At 36.1% G+C, this 16,091-nt stretch overlaps 1 protein-coding gene across 3 annotated transcripts in view; it reads left to right on the top strand.

Annotated features, from left to right (window-relative positions):
- The window catches only part of TAF1B (TATA-box binding protein associated factor, RNA polymerase I subunit B), a 66,453-nt gene extending 50,829 nt beyond the window's left edge, over positions 1–15,624 (top strand). The window contains exons 11-15 of one of the 3 annotated variants that reach the window (XM_033125394.1): positions 8–54; positions 2,561–2,651; positions 7,049–7,119; positions 7,631–7,853; positions 14,982–15,624. In XM_033125394.1, coding sequence (XP_032981285.1) covers positions 8–54; positions 2,561–2,651; positions 7,049–7,119; positions 7,631–7,853; positions 14,982–15,183 — 634 coding nt within the window. In that variant the 3' untranslated portion in view covers positions 15,184–15,624. Of the gene's footprint in view, positions 1–7; positions 55–2,560; positions 2,652–7,048; positions 7,120–7,630; positions 7,854–8,337; positions 9,318–9,723; positions 10,108–14,981 lie in introns of those variants that run through there. The other 2 variants (XM_033125395.1, XM_033125393.1) reach the window with 2 other exon arrangements.
- The last annotated feature ends 467 nt before the right edge of the window (positions 15,625–16,091 follow it).

Below are 16,091 nucleotides of genomic sequence, written 5' to 3'. Positions count from 1 at the left end.
TGTCTAGGTCTTTGTCTACGATTGCTGAGAAGTATAATGAAGAGAACAAAGAAGGTACTTAATTTTTTTATCAATCAAATTCAAAGCATAAACAATGGATTAAAAAGACACAATAAACGTACGAAAGAAACTGAAAATATGCGTGTACACATATACATATACATGTATACAAATTTTACCTTGTACCAGGATTATTTTTTCATATAGTTATCTAATTACATCTCTATAGTTACTAAAAAATTTCATTGACTTCCTACTGTGTGGAAAGTCCAGCTTGCTTTTTTATTCCCAGTTTCTACTCACTAGCCATAGTAGACCATGAACTTGAGGACCATTTTGTCACTGTGCCATCTATTGCAATGCCATCAACCTTTTTTCACACTGGTTCTCCTACTTGAGATGCTCTTTCCTTCTTATCCCCCAACTCCTTTAATCCCTGGAAAATCCATCCTCATTCTTCAAGATACAACATAAATACCCTCTCCTACCTTCTCTCACAGCCACTCCCCACCTCACCATTTTCCACATCAAAACTAATCACTCCTGCCACAGCTACTACTGTCCAAACTTCTGCTAGGTGTTTAGCACAGTGCATTACAACTAGTTGACTAATATGTCTGTCCCTATTGGATTGTCAATATTTGTAAAGTGCTTAGAAGACTGTTTGGCATATAATGAGTACTACATAAATGATAGACAGGTAGATTGTAAGCTTCTAGAGGAAGGGATCATATCTTTCTTACTTTATTTTTTCCTAATGTATCTTTAGTGCCTAACATAATGACTGGCCTAAAAGCAACTCAAAACGTTTGATAAATACATGAATTCTTAAATTCAATTCTGGTCTCTTAATGTTCTCAGTAGGATTTACCGTTCATTGTCCTTTTTTTAAATTTCAGCTTTATTTAGGAGTAGCTGTCATGTAAAATTGTAAGATATTTAAAAGTATACATTGTGGTGATTTCATGTATGTATACATTGTAAAAAAAGGATTCCTCCCATTCAGTTAATTAACACATCCATTACGTCACATATTTTTTGGTGAAAACATTTAAGTTGAACTCTCTTAGCAAATTTCAGTTATACAATACAATGTTATCCACTATAGTCACCATGTTTTACATGAGATTCCCCAGACCTGATTCATCATGTAGCTGAACATTTGTACACTTTTACCGACCTCTCCCTCTTTCCCCATCCCAACCCCTGGCAAGCACGTTTCTACTCTATTCTTGTACGAGTTTGACTTTTTGTTTTCTTCCACACGTTTGTTCATCGGTTTTAGGAGCTTAGATTTAATGGTAGCAGTTTGTGTGTTCTTTCCAGAACATGTGCAGACTCCTTCCTTCTGCACATTGCTTCACGTTGGCTCCTCTGTGGAGTAAAAGGTTGAGCAAGATGTCTTCTAATGTCCCTTCTCATGCTCAAGGATCACCTTAGACTGTGTAGATATTTAAGAGTCAACAGAGCTCTTTGACACATTGTCTCCCCTAATCCTCAAAATAAATCTACGCTGCCAGCGACACAGGGATTGCTGTTCCCTGCTGCCCACTGTCCCCACCTCCCCCATCCTCCATGAGGGGCTGTCCACCTCACTTAGAGTCCAAGGACCTTGTGTTTAATTGATCGTTATAATTTTCCTCTATCCTTATAGGTCGGTGGTCGTTGCCTCGCCTCTGTGGCTGTATCACTATAAGGCTCTATTAGTTTAAGTGATTATTTTGGCCAGTTGAAAAGATTTTTAACTGGACATTAAGAGAGACTGTCTTCATTGGAGAATGTGTAAAAAATTAGGCTTTCACTCAGCCGTCTTCCTCCTATCAGCATTCCTTTCTTCTAACTCCCTCATTCTCTAATCTTCTGTTTTACCTTTTGTTTTATTTTTTTCCTTTTTTACTCATCCCACCCCCCATACGGAGCGAATAAAAGAGTGAGGAGTGACCCTATTTAACTGCATTCAATGCTGTTATCTCTCAAGCCTTGACATCTTGAACACACACTCACACCAGCTGTCCAATGCAGTCTACTTTCTTACCCCTAGAAGCTTTGGATTTGGATTAGTAATTGAGAGAACAAGAATAGGAGTTGAAATGGAGGAATAGGAGATGAAACTGGGTCTGGATTCAGCTCCTGTAGTGCCATTTCACACATCTATTAATCATTTGTTCCTTAATTCATGAATTCTCAAACATATTGAAGCATATGTGCCAGGTACTGTGCTGGGTGTTGGGTTGGGAGGAAGAGGCCTTATTGTATAGTGACAAACAAAATATGTCTTCTGTTCTCAAGGGTAGTAGTCACGTCTAGGAGAAACAGACGTATAACAAGATGATTTCAGGATAACCTCGTTTATGGCCGTGCTATTGGTAGAAACTCAGAGGAAGGAGTGACTGATTGCTCAGGACTCATGTTAGGGTACTGAGACAGTGACTCCACCCATAATTTCCGAGGGCTATTACATAAATATTTAGTTATGTCTGTGAATGAAGATTCAGATGAACAGTGTAAATTATTATATGTGACTTATTTGGTTAATAATTGTGGACTTCATTTTTTTCAGATAAGCCATGGTTTGATTTCAGAAAATGGTACCAAGTTATGAAGAAATCTTTTGATGATAAGAAACAAAAATGGGAGGAAGCCAGGGCAAAGTATGTTATTTCTTTTAGTTTTAGGTTCACCTACTTTATTTTCAAGTCTGTTACTTTACATTTCAAAGCTGAAGTTTCATCAGTATAGACTCATCAGCACTGTGACATTTTTCCTAGAAATATTAGCCCCATATTCTAATTAACTTTCTTCTTTAATTGGAATGTTGTCCCAAAATAAAGATCCCTATAAAAATCAAAACAAAGGAAAGCAGAAAGAGAATGTATTTGATTCAGCCTCACTGTTTGACTTTGAACTTTCATTCTGATGTAGGTCCATTGTTGTAGAGAGGAAAGATTCAGTGCTGGGTTTGAATCCTGATTGTATTACTGAGCTCTGTGATCATGAGCAAGCTATTGAACTTCTCAGCCTCAATGCACTGAAATTTAGTTTGCTCAGAAATTTTCCGAGGTACTATATCTTATATAATATATACTGCATTTCTGTTGGTCTCTGATTTGCAGTTTCATATGTATTTTTAGAACTTTGAGTCTCTATGAGACTTTGAAGCAAAAGTTAATATCTCTGTGTTTTATGTAAATTTACAATAACACTCATTTGATCAAGGTTCCTCAACGTAGTTAAATGATTATTCATTCGGTTCTAGTTGCCTCATAAATATCAATAATAATGCCTGCTTTATGCTCTAAGAACTAAATTTCTATTTTCAGAGATAGAACTAGATTATTTTTCTCTAAATTTAAGAGAACTTTGAAATAGAGAAACAGACTTATAGGGATGAAAAAAGCACTATGGGGAAGAGGGTCCTTGCCAGAAAGGGGAGAGGAATAACAGTTTCTCACTATTCATGCTTGATGCACAGTGAGGAAGGGAGGTGAACTTACTCTGACAGCCCATAGATACCTAGGAAACTGGGTTCTTCCTCATCCTTGTTGGAGAAGAAATGTTTCTTTAGTCATTGGGTCTCTATGGGTGACACGGACCCAGGGAGGAGATTGTCCAGGGGATTTATTACCAAGATCCCACTTCATAGAGTAGATGCTTTGGGGTAAGTGAAGTCACATGTAAATCACTACAGACTAGTGTTTGGGTACAAAGGCTCTGTGCATGCTGGTTACCTGTCTGTTTTGGCCTATCCAACCCCGACTGTTGACATAAATTTCTAATTTTTCTTTATTCTTCTGGATATCATGTTCCATGTTGTCAGATGAAAGTTGTTAAAGCATAAAAGAAAATGATAAATTGGATTTCATCAGAAGAAAGAACTACTGCTCTTCCAAGGATACTTGTAAGAGAATGGGAAGCCACAAGCTGGGTGACAATATGTGCAAATCACATACCTGACAAAAGATTTATCTATATAAAGAATTCTTTTTATATAAAGATTTATATAAAGAATTCTCAGACAATAAGAAAACAACCCAGATTTTTAAATGGACAAAAGATTCAAATAGATACTTCACCAAACATGTACAGATGGCCCATGAAATGATTGTCAACATTCTTAGTAGGGAAGTGCAAATTAAAACCATGATGAGATACCATTACACACCAATTCGAATGACCAAAAAACAAAACAAACAAAAAACTGACCTTGCCAAATGTGAGAATGCAAAATAGTGCAGCCATTGTGGAAAGTTTGGCTATTTTTCATAAAGTTAAACATACACTTATTATACTGCCCAGTGATTTTCACTTCTAGATATTTACCTAAATGAAATGAAAGTCAGTTTATACAAAACATATATACGGATGTTTATAGTGGCTTAATTCATAGCGACCCCAAACTGGCAACAACCAAATGCCCTTCAGCTGGTGAATGGATAAAGAAACTGTAATATACATACCTGAACACTGGAATACATTCAGAAATAGAAAGGAACAAACTTCTGATACATTGAACAATATGTGTGAATTTTAAATGCATTATGCTAAATGAAAGACTCAAAAGATTACATATAGTATGATTCCATTTATCTGGCATTCTGGAAAAGGCTATATTACAGGGACAGAGAAGCAGATCAGTGGTTGCCTGAGATTAAAGATCTGGGGGTTTGGAGAAAGGTTGATTATCAAGAGGCCTGAGAGAGTTTTGGAGGCATGGAGCTCTTCTATATATTAATCATGGTGGTGATTACACGACAGTACGTGTTTGTAAAAGCTAGCAGAACCATACACTGAACAGGATGAATTTACTGCATGTAAATTACACCTTAATTTTTAGCAATGGGAAACAAATCATATAGAGACTGGAGGGAAACATACAGGACTTTGTGGTGTGTCTCTGTTTTTTGTAGCTTTTGTAGTTTGGGGAAGAGGTAAGCAAAATAAAGTCCTAAAGAAGGAGTCTGAAGAAGGAGTATAAACAGAGTTGTTATTTTAGAGCGCCTTCCCCATTTTCTGGGCATATGACCCCAAAGGAGTAAAAATGCCTCCTTGGCTATATTAGCATTGACACCTGTGTGGGCATTTGTTATAAATGCATAAGAAATTCTATCTAGATTAGGTATTCACAAGGAATTTTTAGCAGTGGGGTTATCTACAGATTGGGATTAGACTGTTTAGGGGACTTCTTTATTATTTGAGAATTTTTTACCTTGAGTATGTTGTTACTTCTATTATTTAGGAAAATAAATAGTAAAAAAAAGACATTTGAAAGAATCACAAACTCATTTACCATAGGCATAAAATGACAAGCTTTCTGATATATTTTAAATGTGCTGTGGCTCATTAAAATTTAGTTAACACAGAATTTTCGGGAAGACTGTCATCTATTAACATCGATTACATCTCTGCTGCCCCCAGATGATGAGAGAAGTTTCATTTCTATTCTTAACATTTTTAATCGTTGTGAGAACTCAAAGTAAAAAGTTAACATCTCTGTTTTATATAAAGTCAAGATTTTACTGATTTTATCAAGTCTTTTTTAAATCCTTGAGAAAAATCTCAATTCTTAAATTGGTTAAAATGATTATTTCGCTAGCAGAATGTTACTAAAATGTTTACTTTTGTTATGCATTTTCTTTCCCAACATTAAAAAAAGAATGGCAAAAAATTACCCATTATCAAATACCATAAATTTAAAAAAAAAATTTGAATTTTTGACTTTCTGTTTCTTATCAGCTTTTTTGTAGAAAACCTACAGATATTTCTTGAATGTCTACTACCCAGACACTCAGTCAAGCACTGGATAATAATTACTTCCAACAATGGTGTAGATTTAAAGAAGCATTACATGCATTGCCTTAATTGTACAGAACAACAACCCTGTCAAAGTAGAAGACAGATTTAGAGATGTTGAATTCATTTGTTCATTTACTCATCCCTTCATTCTTTTAAAAAATATTTGAATGAGTCCTTACCATGTGCCATTCACTGCCAACACTAGGGCCATACAGAAGGGTGAGACAGTCTCTAGTCTGCCCTTATGCATTATGGAGAACCTCCAGAATTTGTCGCAAATGACTCACACAAGGTCATACCACTAGGAAGTGGTAGAGCCGGGGTCCCCTGATTCAGTCCTCTTCCTATTGCCACACTGCCTCTCAAAATAAGAAAGGCCTGGGATCAAGAAGAAGGCAGTTGTTATTTTTTACTATAAATTATGAAAATCCTCCACTTTAGGAAACTCAGAATAAAAATGAGACTAAAAATGAACATTAAGTGTTATGTTTATTCCAGGGCAGCAGTCTGCTTGGCCAAGTTTAGCATGGGCCCCTGGAACTAGAAATAGAACATGTCACTTCCCTTTAGCCTGACTCTAGGGTCATCCCCAAACTGGAAGAACCCCACATGGCTCTTGGGCCTTTCTCTGGAGGAGGCGATGTTATGTATATTTTATAGATCAGTGCAGGATCTCCATTTTACGGGAGGCCTCCCTGTCTGGCACTCCCTCGGGACGGATAGGTAAAGTCAGTGCAGGGCCCATTAGGACTGTGTCATGCTGGAATCCTGATCTCATTCCCACCAAGGATAGGCTTAATTTCCCGGCATTAATGGCAGAAGACTCGAACATATTGTTCATTTTGTCTGACCTATCAGAATCACAAGAAATGCTAAATCCTCAGCAAAAGGGCAGTTGGGCAAAAACACGGAGAGACAGTTGTTTTTTAGGTGGCTTCGCTCTATGAGAATAGGCAGCAAGGGAATTTCGTGGTGAGGGAAACCATTTCTACACTTTTTGTATAATCAACAGCTCCTTCAGGATCTCATGGCACCTGGGAGGAGCACATCGTTCTGTTGGCTTGTTTTCTCCTTCAGGGCTGCATGCTTGCTTAGGACATAAGCTCTGCAGGCACATGTCAATTAGTCATTCTAAGCCAGAGCTTTTACGCTGAATATCAGGAATTTCAGACATTGCTTCAGAGAACCTTCTCTGAAATGTGTTTAAGTCCATTTCTTCTCCATCCGGCTCCAACTGTCTTTCTACCTTGTACAGGTATGTGTGGAAAAGCGAAAAGCCACTCTACCACTCATCCATTGACAGATCAGTGGTATATAAAAGAAGAGGTGAGTTGCATTTTCTCTTATGAATGCCAAGTAGCAACACTGTTGTAGAAAAGCTAAATATCTTGAAAGTGAATGCATAAGTAATTTTTTTCTTCTGTAACAAGTATTCAGTGCACGTCCAAAGGCACATCACCCGTGAGAAATCTCCACAGGAATCTATGTATTTCAGGAACGTGCCGTTGTACCAAACAGAGCTTAAGTTCCCACCAAAATATAAAATCCTGTATTTCTGTGACTTTCAGAACACTTTGTTAAGAGCCTTTAGGTTGTCTTACTCATTTTTTAAAATTGTGGTAAAATATGCATAACATAAAATTTACCATTTTATCCCTTTTTAAGTAGTTTCCCTCATCCAGTTTGTTTCCCTAATGTTATCCTCTTACATTACCACTGCATTTGTCATCCTAAGAAACCAGCATTGGTACATTACTGTCAAGTAAACTACAGGCTTTACCTGTAATTTAACATTAGTTTTTGTTTTATTCCTTTCCTTTTTTCCCTCCATTTCCAGAAATGGTGGTAAATCTACAAAAACAGTTTAGCACACTCGTTGATTCAACACCAACTGTTGAAAAAAAAAGTCCTTCAAGTTTTCAGTTCAATTGGACTGAAGAAGACACTGATAGAACTTGTTTCCATGGACATAGCCTCCAGGGAATCCTGAAGAAGAAAGGCCAGTCACTGACAACCAAGAATTCACTATATTGGCTTAGTACACAGAAGTTCTGTAAAAGGTATGTGATGCTTTTAGAAATCAAAGGATAAAAACATGATAAAACCTCTAGTTTGGCCTGAAGTAGTATTCTTTTCTAATTAAAAAAGTCACATGTAATTTAAAGGAGTTGGCTATAATGAGAGCCAGATAGATTGTTTGTTGGAAATAGAAAATGGTGAGCTTAGAATCAAGAAAATTGGAATTATGCAATCGAGTCTCTTCTAAGAGTTTTAGGGATGGAGGTGTTAACCAATCTTGTGAGAATCATTTCACAATCTATTCATGCAACCAATTGTTACATTGTACACCTTAAACTTACATGTCATATGTCAATAATATCTCAGTAAAGCTGGGGAAAAGTTTTAGATTATAAAGACTTCTGTCATTGCGGAAAGTCTTTTCTTACTAATCTCATTCCCGTATTGACTTACAAATTGTCTATAAGGCAGTTTCCCACGGTAGTTAAGAGGACGTGCTAATGAATCTGGCTGTTCGTATCCCAGCTCTGCTGCTTACTCACTGTGGGCAAGTAACTTACCATCAGAAGACCCTGTGGAGCCTACAAGCCCCTGCTATTCTCTGACCTCTCCTGCTAACCTCCTTTTCGTGCTCACTGCTCCTGTTCACACCGGCCTCCTAGCTGTTCCTTCAACTTGCCAAGTACGCTCCCCATGCAGGACTTTGCACGTGTTGTATCTTCAGCCTGGAATGCTCTTCCCCTGGGTATTCATACAGGCTCACTTCTTTCAGTTTTTTGTTCACATTTCACTTTCTCGGAGAAGCCTTTCTTAACCATCCTGTTTAAAATAGCACCAACCCACCACTCGCACCTCGTCACTCTCTGCCTTGCCTGTTTTCTCCTCATAGCTTTTGTCACTATTAAATATATTATAGTATTATAGATTTATTTTGTGTTTGTCTGCCTTCTGACACTAGAATGTAAGGTCCTTTAGCTGAGACTCTGTCTTATTTAATGAAAAATCTAAGAGGCTAGAACAGAGCCTGGGTGCTCACCAACTATTTGTTGAGAGAATGAATGAATGAATGAAAAGTGGAAGCTGCTCCATAGGGTTAGTATGGGAGCTAAATGAGATATTTCGTGTCTGTCACACAGTAAATGCTCAATAAATGATAACTATGATCACTGTTATTATTTTAAACGAAACTAATTTTCTATTAACAAGTTTCACTTCCTGAGTTGAGTATCAAGATAATAAGATGAAGATGATAAAATGAAGTTATCTGTATTAAAATTAACTGCTAAAAAAAGTTTAGCTGAGTCGAGAATGATTAAGGAGTAGCAGCAGCAATGAAAGGCCAGATCCCAGGCGCAGGGACAATTCCACATTCAAGGCACTGCATTCCTTTACAGTGGTCAGTGCAACATAGTACTTTCAGATTTTAAGATTTCATTGAGAGGAAGAGAGAAGGGTGTAGCCCAGGCCAGTGAGGGGACCCGCCGAGACCTCACCTGTCGCAGAGTCGGTCCTGAGTGACTTAGCGGGGAGTTTACACCTTTTCCTTTTTCAAGTAGCACAATCAGTGGATTTTTGGATGATCTTTACAGACTTAATAGTGTAATATAAGACAGTCGTTATAAATAGACCTGGGATAATTAGAGATGAAGTAATTGAGATTGTTTTCTCTGCATGACTATAAGGCTAAGTAAACACTAAAACCTATAGACAAAACATCAGTGACACCGTGACTTTATGTACTGAAATTCATGTCAGCCTTGTTTCTTTGGACCATAGCCTAGAACTACTGAGTGAGCAAAAAGGGCTTCAGCCACCCAATAAAAATGTCACAAAGTCCATGACTAAAGCTTATGCACTTGTCTCAAGAAGCCCGTTAGTCCCTCACTCAAAGCCTCCTTCCTCTGCCTTCAGGTGTGTTTCTGACAGGCTGAGTTGCCTCATTTCCAAACTCCTAATCATCTAAAGAAACAAAGTAAGAGGGAGACGGAGAGGTGCTCTGCTGAGAGGCATCTTGACAGCAAACATAAATGACATCCAGTTGACAAACAGTAGGGGAGCCAGCATTGGGATCAGAAGCTGACAAAAGAACTCAAATTCCAGTGGTCTGAAGTTTATTCATGATACACAATTAATAGCGTCACATCAATAAATAAGTCTGACTATTTATCAACTTTAACACAGAGCATGTCCCAAAACTGTGTACATTCTCTTTAATTCCTGTTTTCTTACTGTATTTTCTACAATTTCCACAATAAAAATGGACGTGTAATAATATAATTGTAAAGGCTGAAAAAATTATGTTGACTATGCCCTAAGAAAATCAAATAATGTATAACTCAGTTTTTAAAGATTTCCATCAAAAATGGTTAAAATAAAATGTTTTGACACTTAAGAGAGCAGATCTTCAGTGACGTAGAGCATTTTGTTATGCAGAAGGTCTCATTTCTTAGGGTTCAAAGAGACAAACCCTCGTTTCAGGGTCCTGTAAAATAATTGTGAGAATACTCAAGCCTTGAGAACTAAGCAGAGAAAGGCTGCAAGAGCACTTCAGATATGGGAGGTTTATCCTTTTTCTCTGAGGCAGAGCTAACGATCTTAATGAATCTAAATGCCCTTAATATTCCTCACATTTATAGAAGTCCCCATCTGTATATAAGCCAGTTACTGACAATTCACTAGGTCCAAACACCTATCGTAGGCACTGGCTAATAGCATGTCTATCCCTGAGCTCCCTGAGAGGGGCAGGTACTTCACCTGTCCTTCCACAGGAAGCGAACAGCCAGGGTGTCTCAAGTGGTCTTCCACATGAAATGGAGGGGTTTGGGGTATCCCACAGAAGTTTGATTTGGATTTTTAAAGATTTATTTTTAACTAATATTTCAAACTATGGTAAAAAACAATACTCAAATATGTCATATGCCAAATTTGAACATACTCGAGACCACCAAAACATTAACTTGTGTCACCTGGTTATTTATTTATATGTGTGTGTGCAGACTTCAGACTATTCCTTTAGCATACATTTGAACTTCTCATAAGGAAAGTTTTACCTTTATACTGCCCTCTCTTTAAATATAGATGTATGCATATCCAATCACAGGAAATTATTTGTACAAGCATATTCATACAGCATCCATTTGCCACATGTATTTATTTTCAATGTCACACAAAGCTCAAGGAACATCACTTGACACATGTTCTACTCACAGCAGGATACTTGGCAACAACAAATTATTGTATATTATGTTTAGTTTTATCTCTTATAACTCTAGGATAGTTTTCTGAGTTTATGATTAAGAATGTAATCCTTACAAGGTATCATTAGTGACTTAGAAATAAAAAGTCCTTACTTTAGTGAATAATTTATGTACCTTTTCTTATCATTGTGGTGTAGAAACAGAGCTTTCCTTATAGTCCCTAGGTAAGAGAAATAATACTTTTATCCTTTTTGTGATGACATTTTGCCTGAAAGAATCTCTCTCAAATGAGCTGAAGTTAAAAATTAGAAAATAAGAAAAGTTAAGTGGCCACCATATTTGTGAGAATTCCTGTAAATAAAATGGCTTGTATTTTATTTCTATTAAGTCAATCAATGAACAATCAGAAATGAAAGAGGAAAAGTGACAGCTAACACCACAGAAATAGAAAGGATTGTAAGAAAATACTACAAACTATTATATGCCAACAAACTAGACAATTGGGAAGAAATGCATAAATTCCTAGGAACATACAATCTTCCAAGACTGAATCAAGAAGAAATAAAATCTGAACAGATTGATTACTACTAACAAAATCAAATCAATAATCAAAAAACTCCCAACAAACAAAAGTCCTGGACCAAATGGCTTCTCAGGTGAATTTTAGCAAACATTGAAAGAAGAATTAACACCTATCCTCAAACTATTCTAAAAAACTCAAGAGGAAGGAAGGCTCCCAAATTAATTTTACAAGGCCAGCATTACCCTGATTCCAAAACCAAAGACATTACAAATAAAGAAAATTATAGGCCAATATCCCTGATGAACAAAGGTGCAAAAATCCTCAACGAAATATTAGCAAACTGAATTCAGCAATACATTAAAAAGATCATACACCTTGATCAAGTGGGCTTTGTTCCTAGGATGCAAGGTTGGTTCAATATCTGCAAATCAATTAACGTGATATACAACATAAACAAAATGAAAGATAAAAATCATGTGATCGTATCAATAGATGCAGAAAAAGCATTTGACAAAATCCAGTATCTATTTATGATAAAAATTCTCAGCAAAGTGTGAATAGAGAGAACATATCTCAGCATAATAAAGGCCATTATGAGAAACCCACAGCTAACATCATACTCAACAGGGAGAAGCTAAAAATGTTCTCCTTAAGATCAGGAACAAGATAAGGATGCCCACTTTCACCAATTTTATTCAACATAGTATTAAAAGTCCTAGCCACAGTAATCAGACAAGAAAAAGAAATAAAAGTTATCCAAATTGAAAAGGAAGAAGTAAAACTGTCCTTATTTGCAGATGACATGATACTATATAGAGAGAACCCGAAAGATTCCACCAAAAAACTATTCGAACTGATATGTGAATTCAGTAAAGTAGCAGGATACAAAATTAATATTCAGACATCGGTTGCATTTTTATTATACACCAATAATGAACTATCAGAAGAGAAATTAAGAAAGCAATCAATATATAATTGCATCAAAAAAATACCTAGAAATAAATTTAAGGAGGTAAAAGACCAAAAAAATAATCCAATTAAAAATGGGCAAAAGACCTAAAGAGATATTTCTCTAAAAAGGACATACAGATGGCCAATAGACATATGAAAAGATGCTCAACATCACTAATCATCAGAGAAATGCAAATTAAAACCACAATGAGATACCACCTCACACTTGTCAGAAGGGCCATCATCAATAAATCAACAAACAAGTATTGTCGAGGATGTAGAAAAAAGGGAACCCTGGTGCATTGTTGGTGGGATTGCAAATTGGTGCAGCCACTAAAGAAAAGAGTATGGAGATTCCTCAGAAAATTAAAAATAGATCTACCACATGACCCAGCAATTCTATTTCTGGGTATTTATCTGGAGAAATCCAAAACACTAATTCGAAAAGATATATGCACCCCTATGTTCATTGCAGTGTCATTTACAATAGTCAAGATATGGAAGTAATCTAAGTTCCCAGCAATAGACGATAGGATAAAGAACCGGTACATATATACAATGGAATATTACTTGGCCATAAAAAAAGAATGAAATCTTAACATGGATGGACGTAGAGGGTATTATACTAAGTGAAATAAGTCAGACAGAGAAAGACAGATACCACATGATTTCACTTGTATGTGGAATATAAAGAAGAAAATAAAACAAACAGACTCATAGATACAGAGAACAAACTGATGGTTGTCAGATGGGAGGCGCTGGGTATTAAAAGGTGAAGGTATTAAATACAAATTGGTAGTTACAAAATAGTCATGGAGATGTAAAGTGCAGTATAGGGAATATAGTCAATAATATTGTTATAACTGTATGTAGTACCAGTTGGTTACTAGACTGATCGGAGAGATCACTTGGTAAATTATATAAATATCAAACCACCATGCCGTATACCTGAAACTAATATAAAATAATATTGAATGTCAACTGTAACTGAAAAAAAAACTAATTAAAAATCAATCAATGAAAAAGCCATTGAGGCCCTTAAATTTCCTACTACTGAACATAGTAGGGTATTGGCTTTATTGTATATTATTAAAATACGTAGCTTTAAGATTTTAAGTGCAATTTTAAAGTAGTATAGGGGAAATTAACATTTTTGAGCCTTACTATGTCCCAACTATTGAGTTAAGGGCTTAATGTATATTCACACTTAGTCCTTTTATCCATCCTATAAGGTAGGCACTGTTATTTTTTTCTGTTTTACAGATGAGAGAACCAAGAATAGTTATCTGTAGTCACAACTGTTGGGTGGCTGAGTTTTGTAGTGCAAATATAAACATCCTTTCAGGAATTTAGGACGATATATGTTTATAAATCATAATATCTAAAAGTTTATATTCTCTGTATCTTACTTGTTTTTTAAACTTTTTATTATGCAAAACTTTAAGTGTATTCAAAAATAGAATAGTAGAATGAACCCTCCTGTGCTTTGTCATTCAGCTTCAACAATTGTCAACAAGACTAGACTTGCTTCATCTCTGCCCCAAATCAGTCCTCCACCCTCATCCCTAGATGGTTTGGGAGCAAATCCCAAGCATCAAAACATTTTTAAAGCAAAACCATAATATCATTAATCAGACATTTAAAAAAAACTTGATAGTAATTCCTTAATATTATCAAACATGTAGTCACTGTTTAGATTTTCCCGATTGTCATGCACTTTTTTGAATAACTCAGAATCCAAATGAGATCCTTACACTGCAAGTGGCAGAGATATCCCTGAGGTGTTTTAGTTAGTAAATTCCTCCTTTATCTCTTTTTCCCCCTTGCAATTTACTTGTTGAGTAACCCAGGTCATGTGTTCTGTACAATTTCCCACACCCTATAAATGGTACCAGTTCCGTGAACCATTAATACGTTCCTCTGTCTCCTGGGTAAACTATACCTTGGTATAGTTAAAGTTAGTCGGAGATTGGTAATTAGAATTAGAGATTTGGTGGTAGTTAGAGATTTGATCCGATTCAGGCTCTACTACTTTAAAATAAGTGAAATTGCTTTGTAAATTCTTCTTTCTATAAGACACACAGGACTGCAAGCTACATCATCAAGTCTGGTGTCTTACTTTGGGTGGGGTTATGGATTATTTGTTTTCACTTGTTTGTTTTAAAAATATGTACAGAATCTCTCCCTGTGTGCTTTTGTGTGCCGTTATCATGGTAAGAAGTGGGGGCCCACCTGGAATGGCAGACCCTCTGGCGAGGAGTTGTGAGACCTGGCTCTCCAGTACCACCTGTGTGTCCCTTGCGTGGGCAGCGCTAAAATGTTGTCTTTTGTAAAACTAAGTTTTTCCAAATTGTTCTAAGTTTTCCTTTCAGCTCAAATTACTATTTTTAGCCTAAACATATATATGTTAAATTATTTGGGAGATGTTCAAGGGACAGATGCATCCATTTCTAAATGGCCATGTAAAGTTCACGTCTGCCTTTTTCTTCCCCTTCTAGCTATTGTAAACATGTGACAACCTATGAAGAATCAAATTTCTCTCTGAGTTATCAGTTTATACTAAATCTCTTCTCCTTCCTGCTAAGAATAAAGACCTCCTTTCTCCATGAAGAAGTGAGCTTAATTGAAAAGAGACTTTTTAAAACAAAATACAGTAAAACGAAAAAGAAATCTTCAAGATCCAGGAAAGTGAGAAAATGACAAAAATAAAATAGAAACTTTCTTGGGAAAATATTTTAATAGTGACAGTAATGTCAGATGTAATATAACATTCCAGAGAATTGTGGAAAACAGAATTTTTTGCATGTATATCCATCCATACATAGATGTGCATACAAATATTTACATATATGTATCAGTGTGCTTATAAAAATGTATATTGGAAAACAAGTGAGCTTTGAATTTGTTTTTTAAATTATGAATATTTTTTAAGAAAATTAAAACAACAATGTTACATAAATGGTATGCAGAAATTTGTATTCATTGTATTTTAGAGCTAAGTTTACTTTTTAAACTAGGTCACTTCCTTACTCTTTATGCCCCAGAGTAAATCCGAGATGGATCAAAGACCTAAAAATTATAATCATTTATATATACATACATAAAAGTATTAGAAGAAAACAAGTATGAATGCTTGGATGATCTTGGAGTGGAGAAGGACTTCCTAAGTATGTCTCAAAACCAGAAGCCAAAAGGAGAACATTGATAATGTGACTACAAATTCAAAGGCAAATGACAAACTGGGAAAAGGTATTTGTAGCATATGAAGGATGAAGGAATAATTTCTTTAACGTATCAATAGCTCTTGTAAAGCAATAGGAAAAAGAAACTGAACAAAAGATATGAAAGGATAGCTTTTTGAGAAAAACACAAAGGCCAAGCCCCAAAAACAGGAGAGTATACTCAACCTAACTCAAAGAAATACACGCTAAAGAGAGATTATTTTCCAGATATTAAACTGGCAAAGATTATTAAGGCTTATAATACCTGGTGGGGATATTAAAAATCAGGCATTTTTATTGTTTGTTTATTCATGCAACACATACGGAGCAGCGTCTGTGTTCCAGGCACATTCTAGGCACGGAGATACAGCGTTGAACAAGATCCCT

The sequence above is a fragment of the Rhinolophus ferrumequinum genome, chromosome 13 (assembly GCF_004115265.2).
Source record: "Rhinolophus ferrumequinum isolate MPI-CBG mRhiFer1 chromosome 13, mRhiFer1_v1.p, whole genome shotgun sequence".
Taxonomy (NCBI): domain Eukaryota; kingdom Metazoa; phylum Chordata; class Mammalia; order Chiroptera; family Rhinolophidae; genus Rhinolophus; species Rhinolophus ferrumequinum.
Note: the sequence above shows the minus strand (reverse complement) of the source record. Positions and strands in the feature narration are given on the sequence as shown.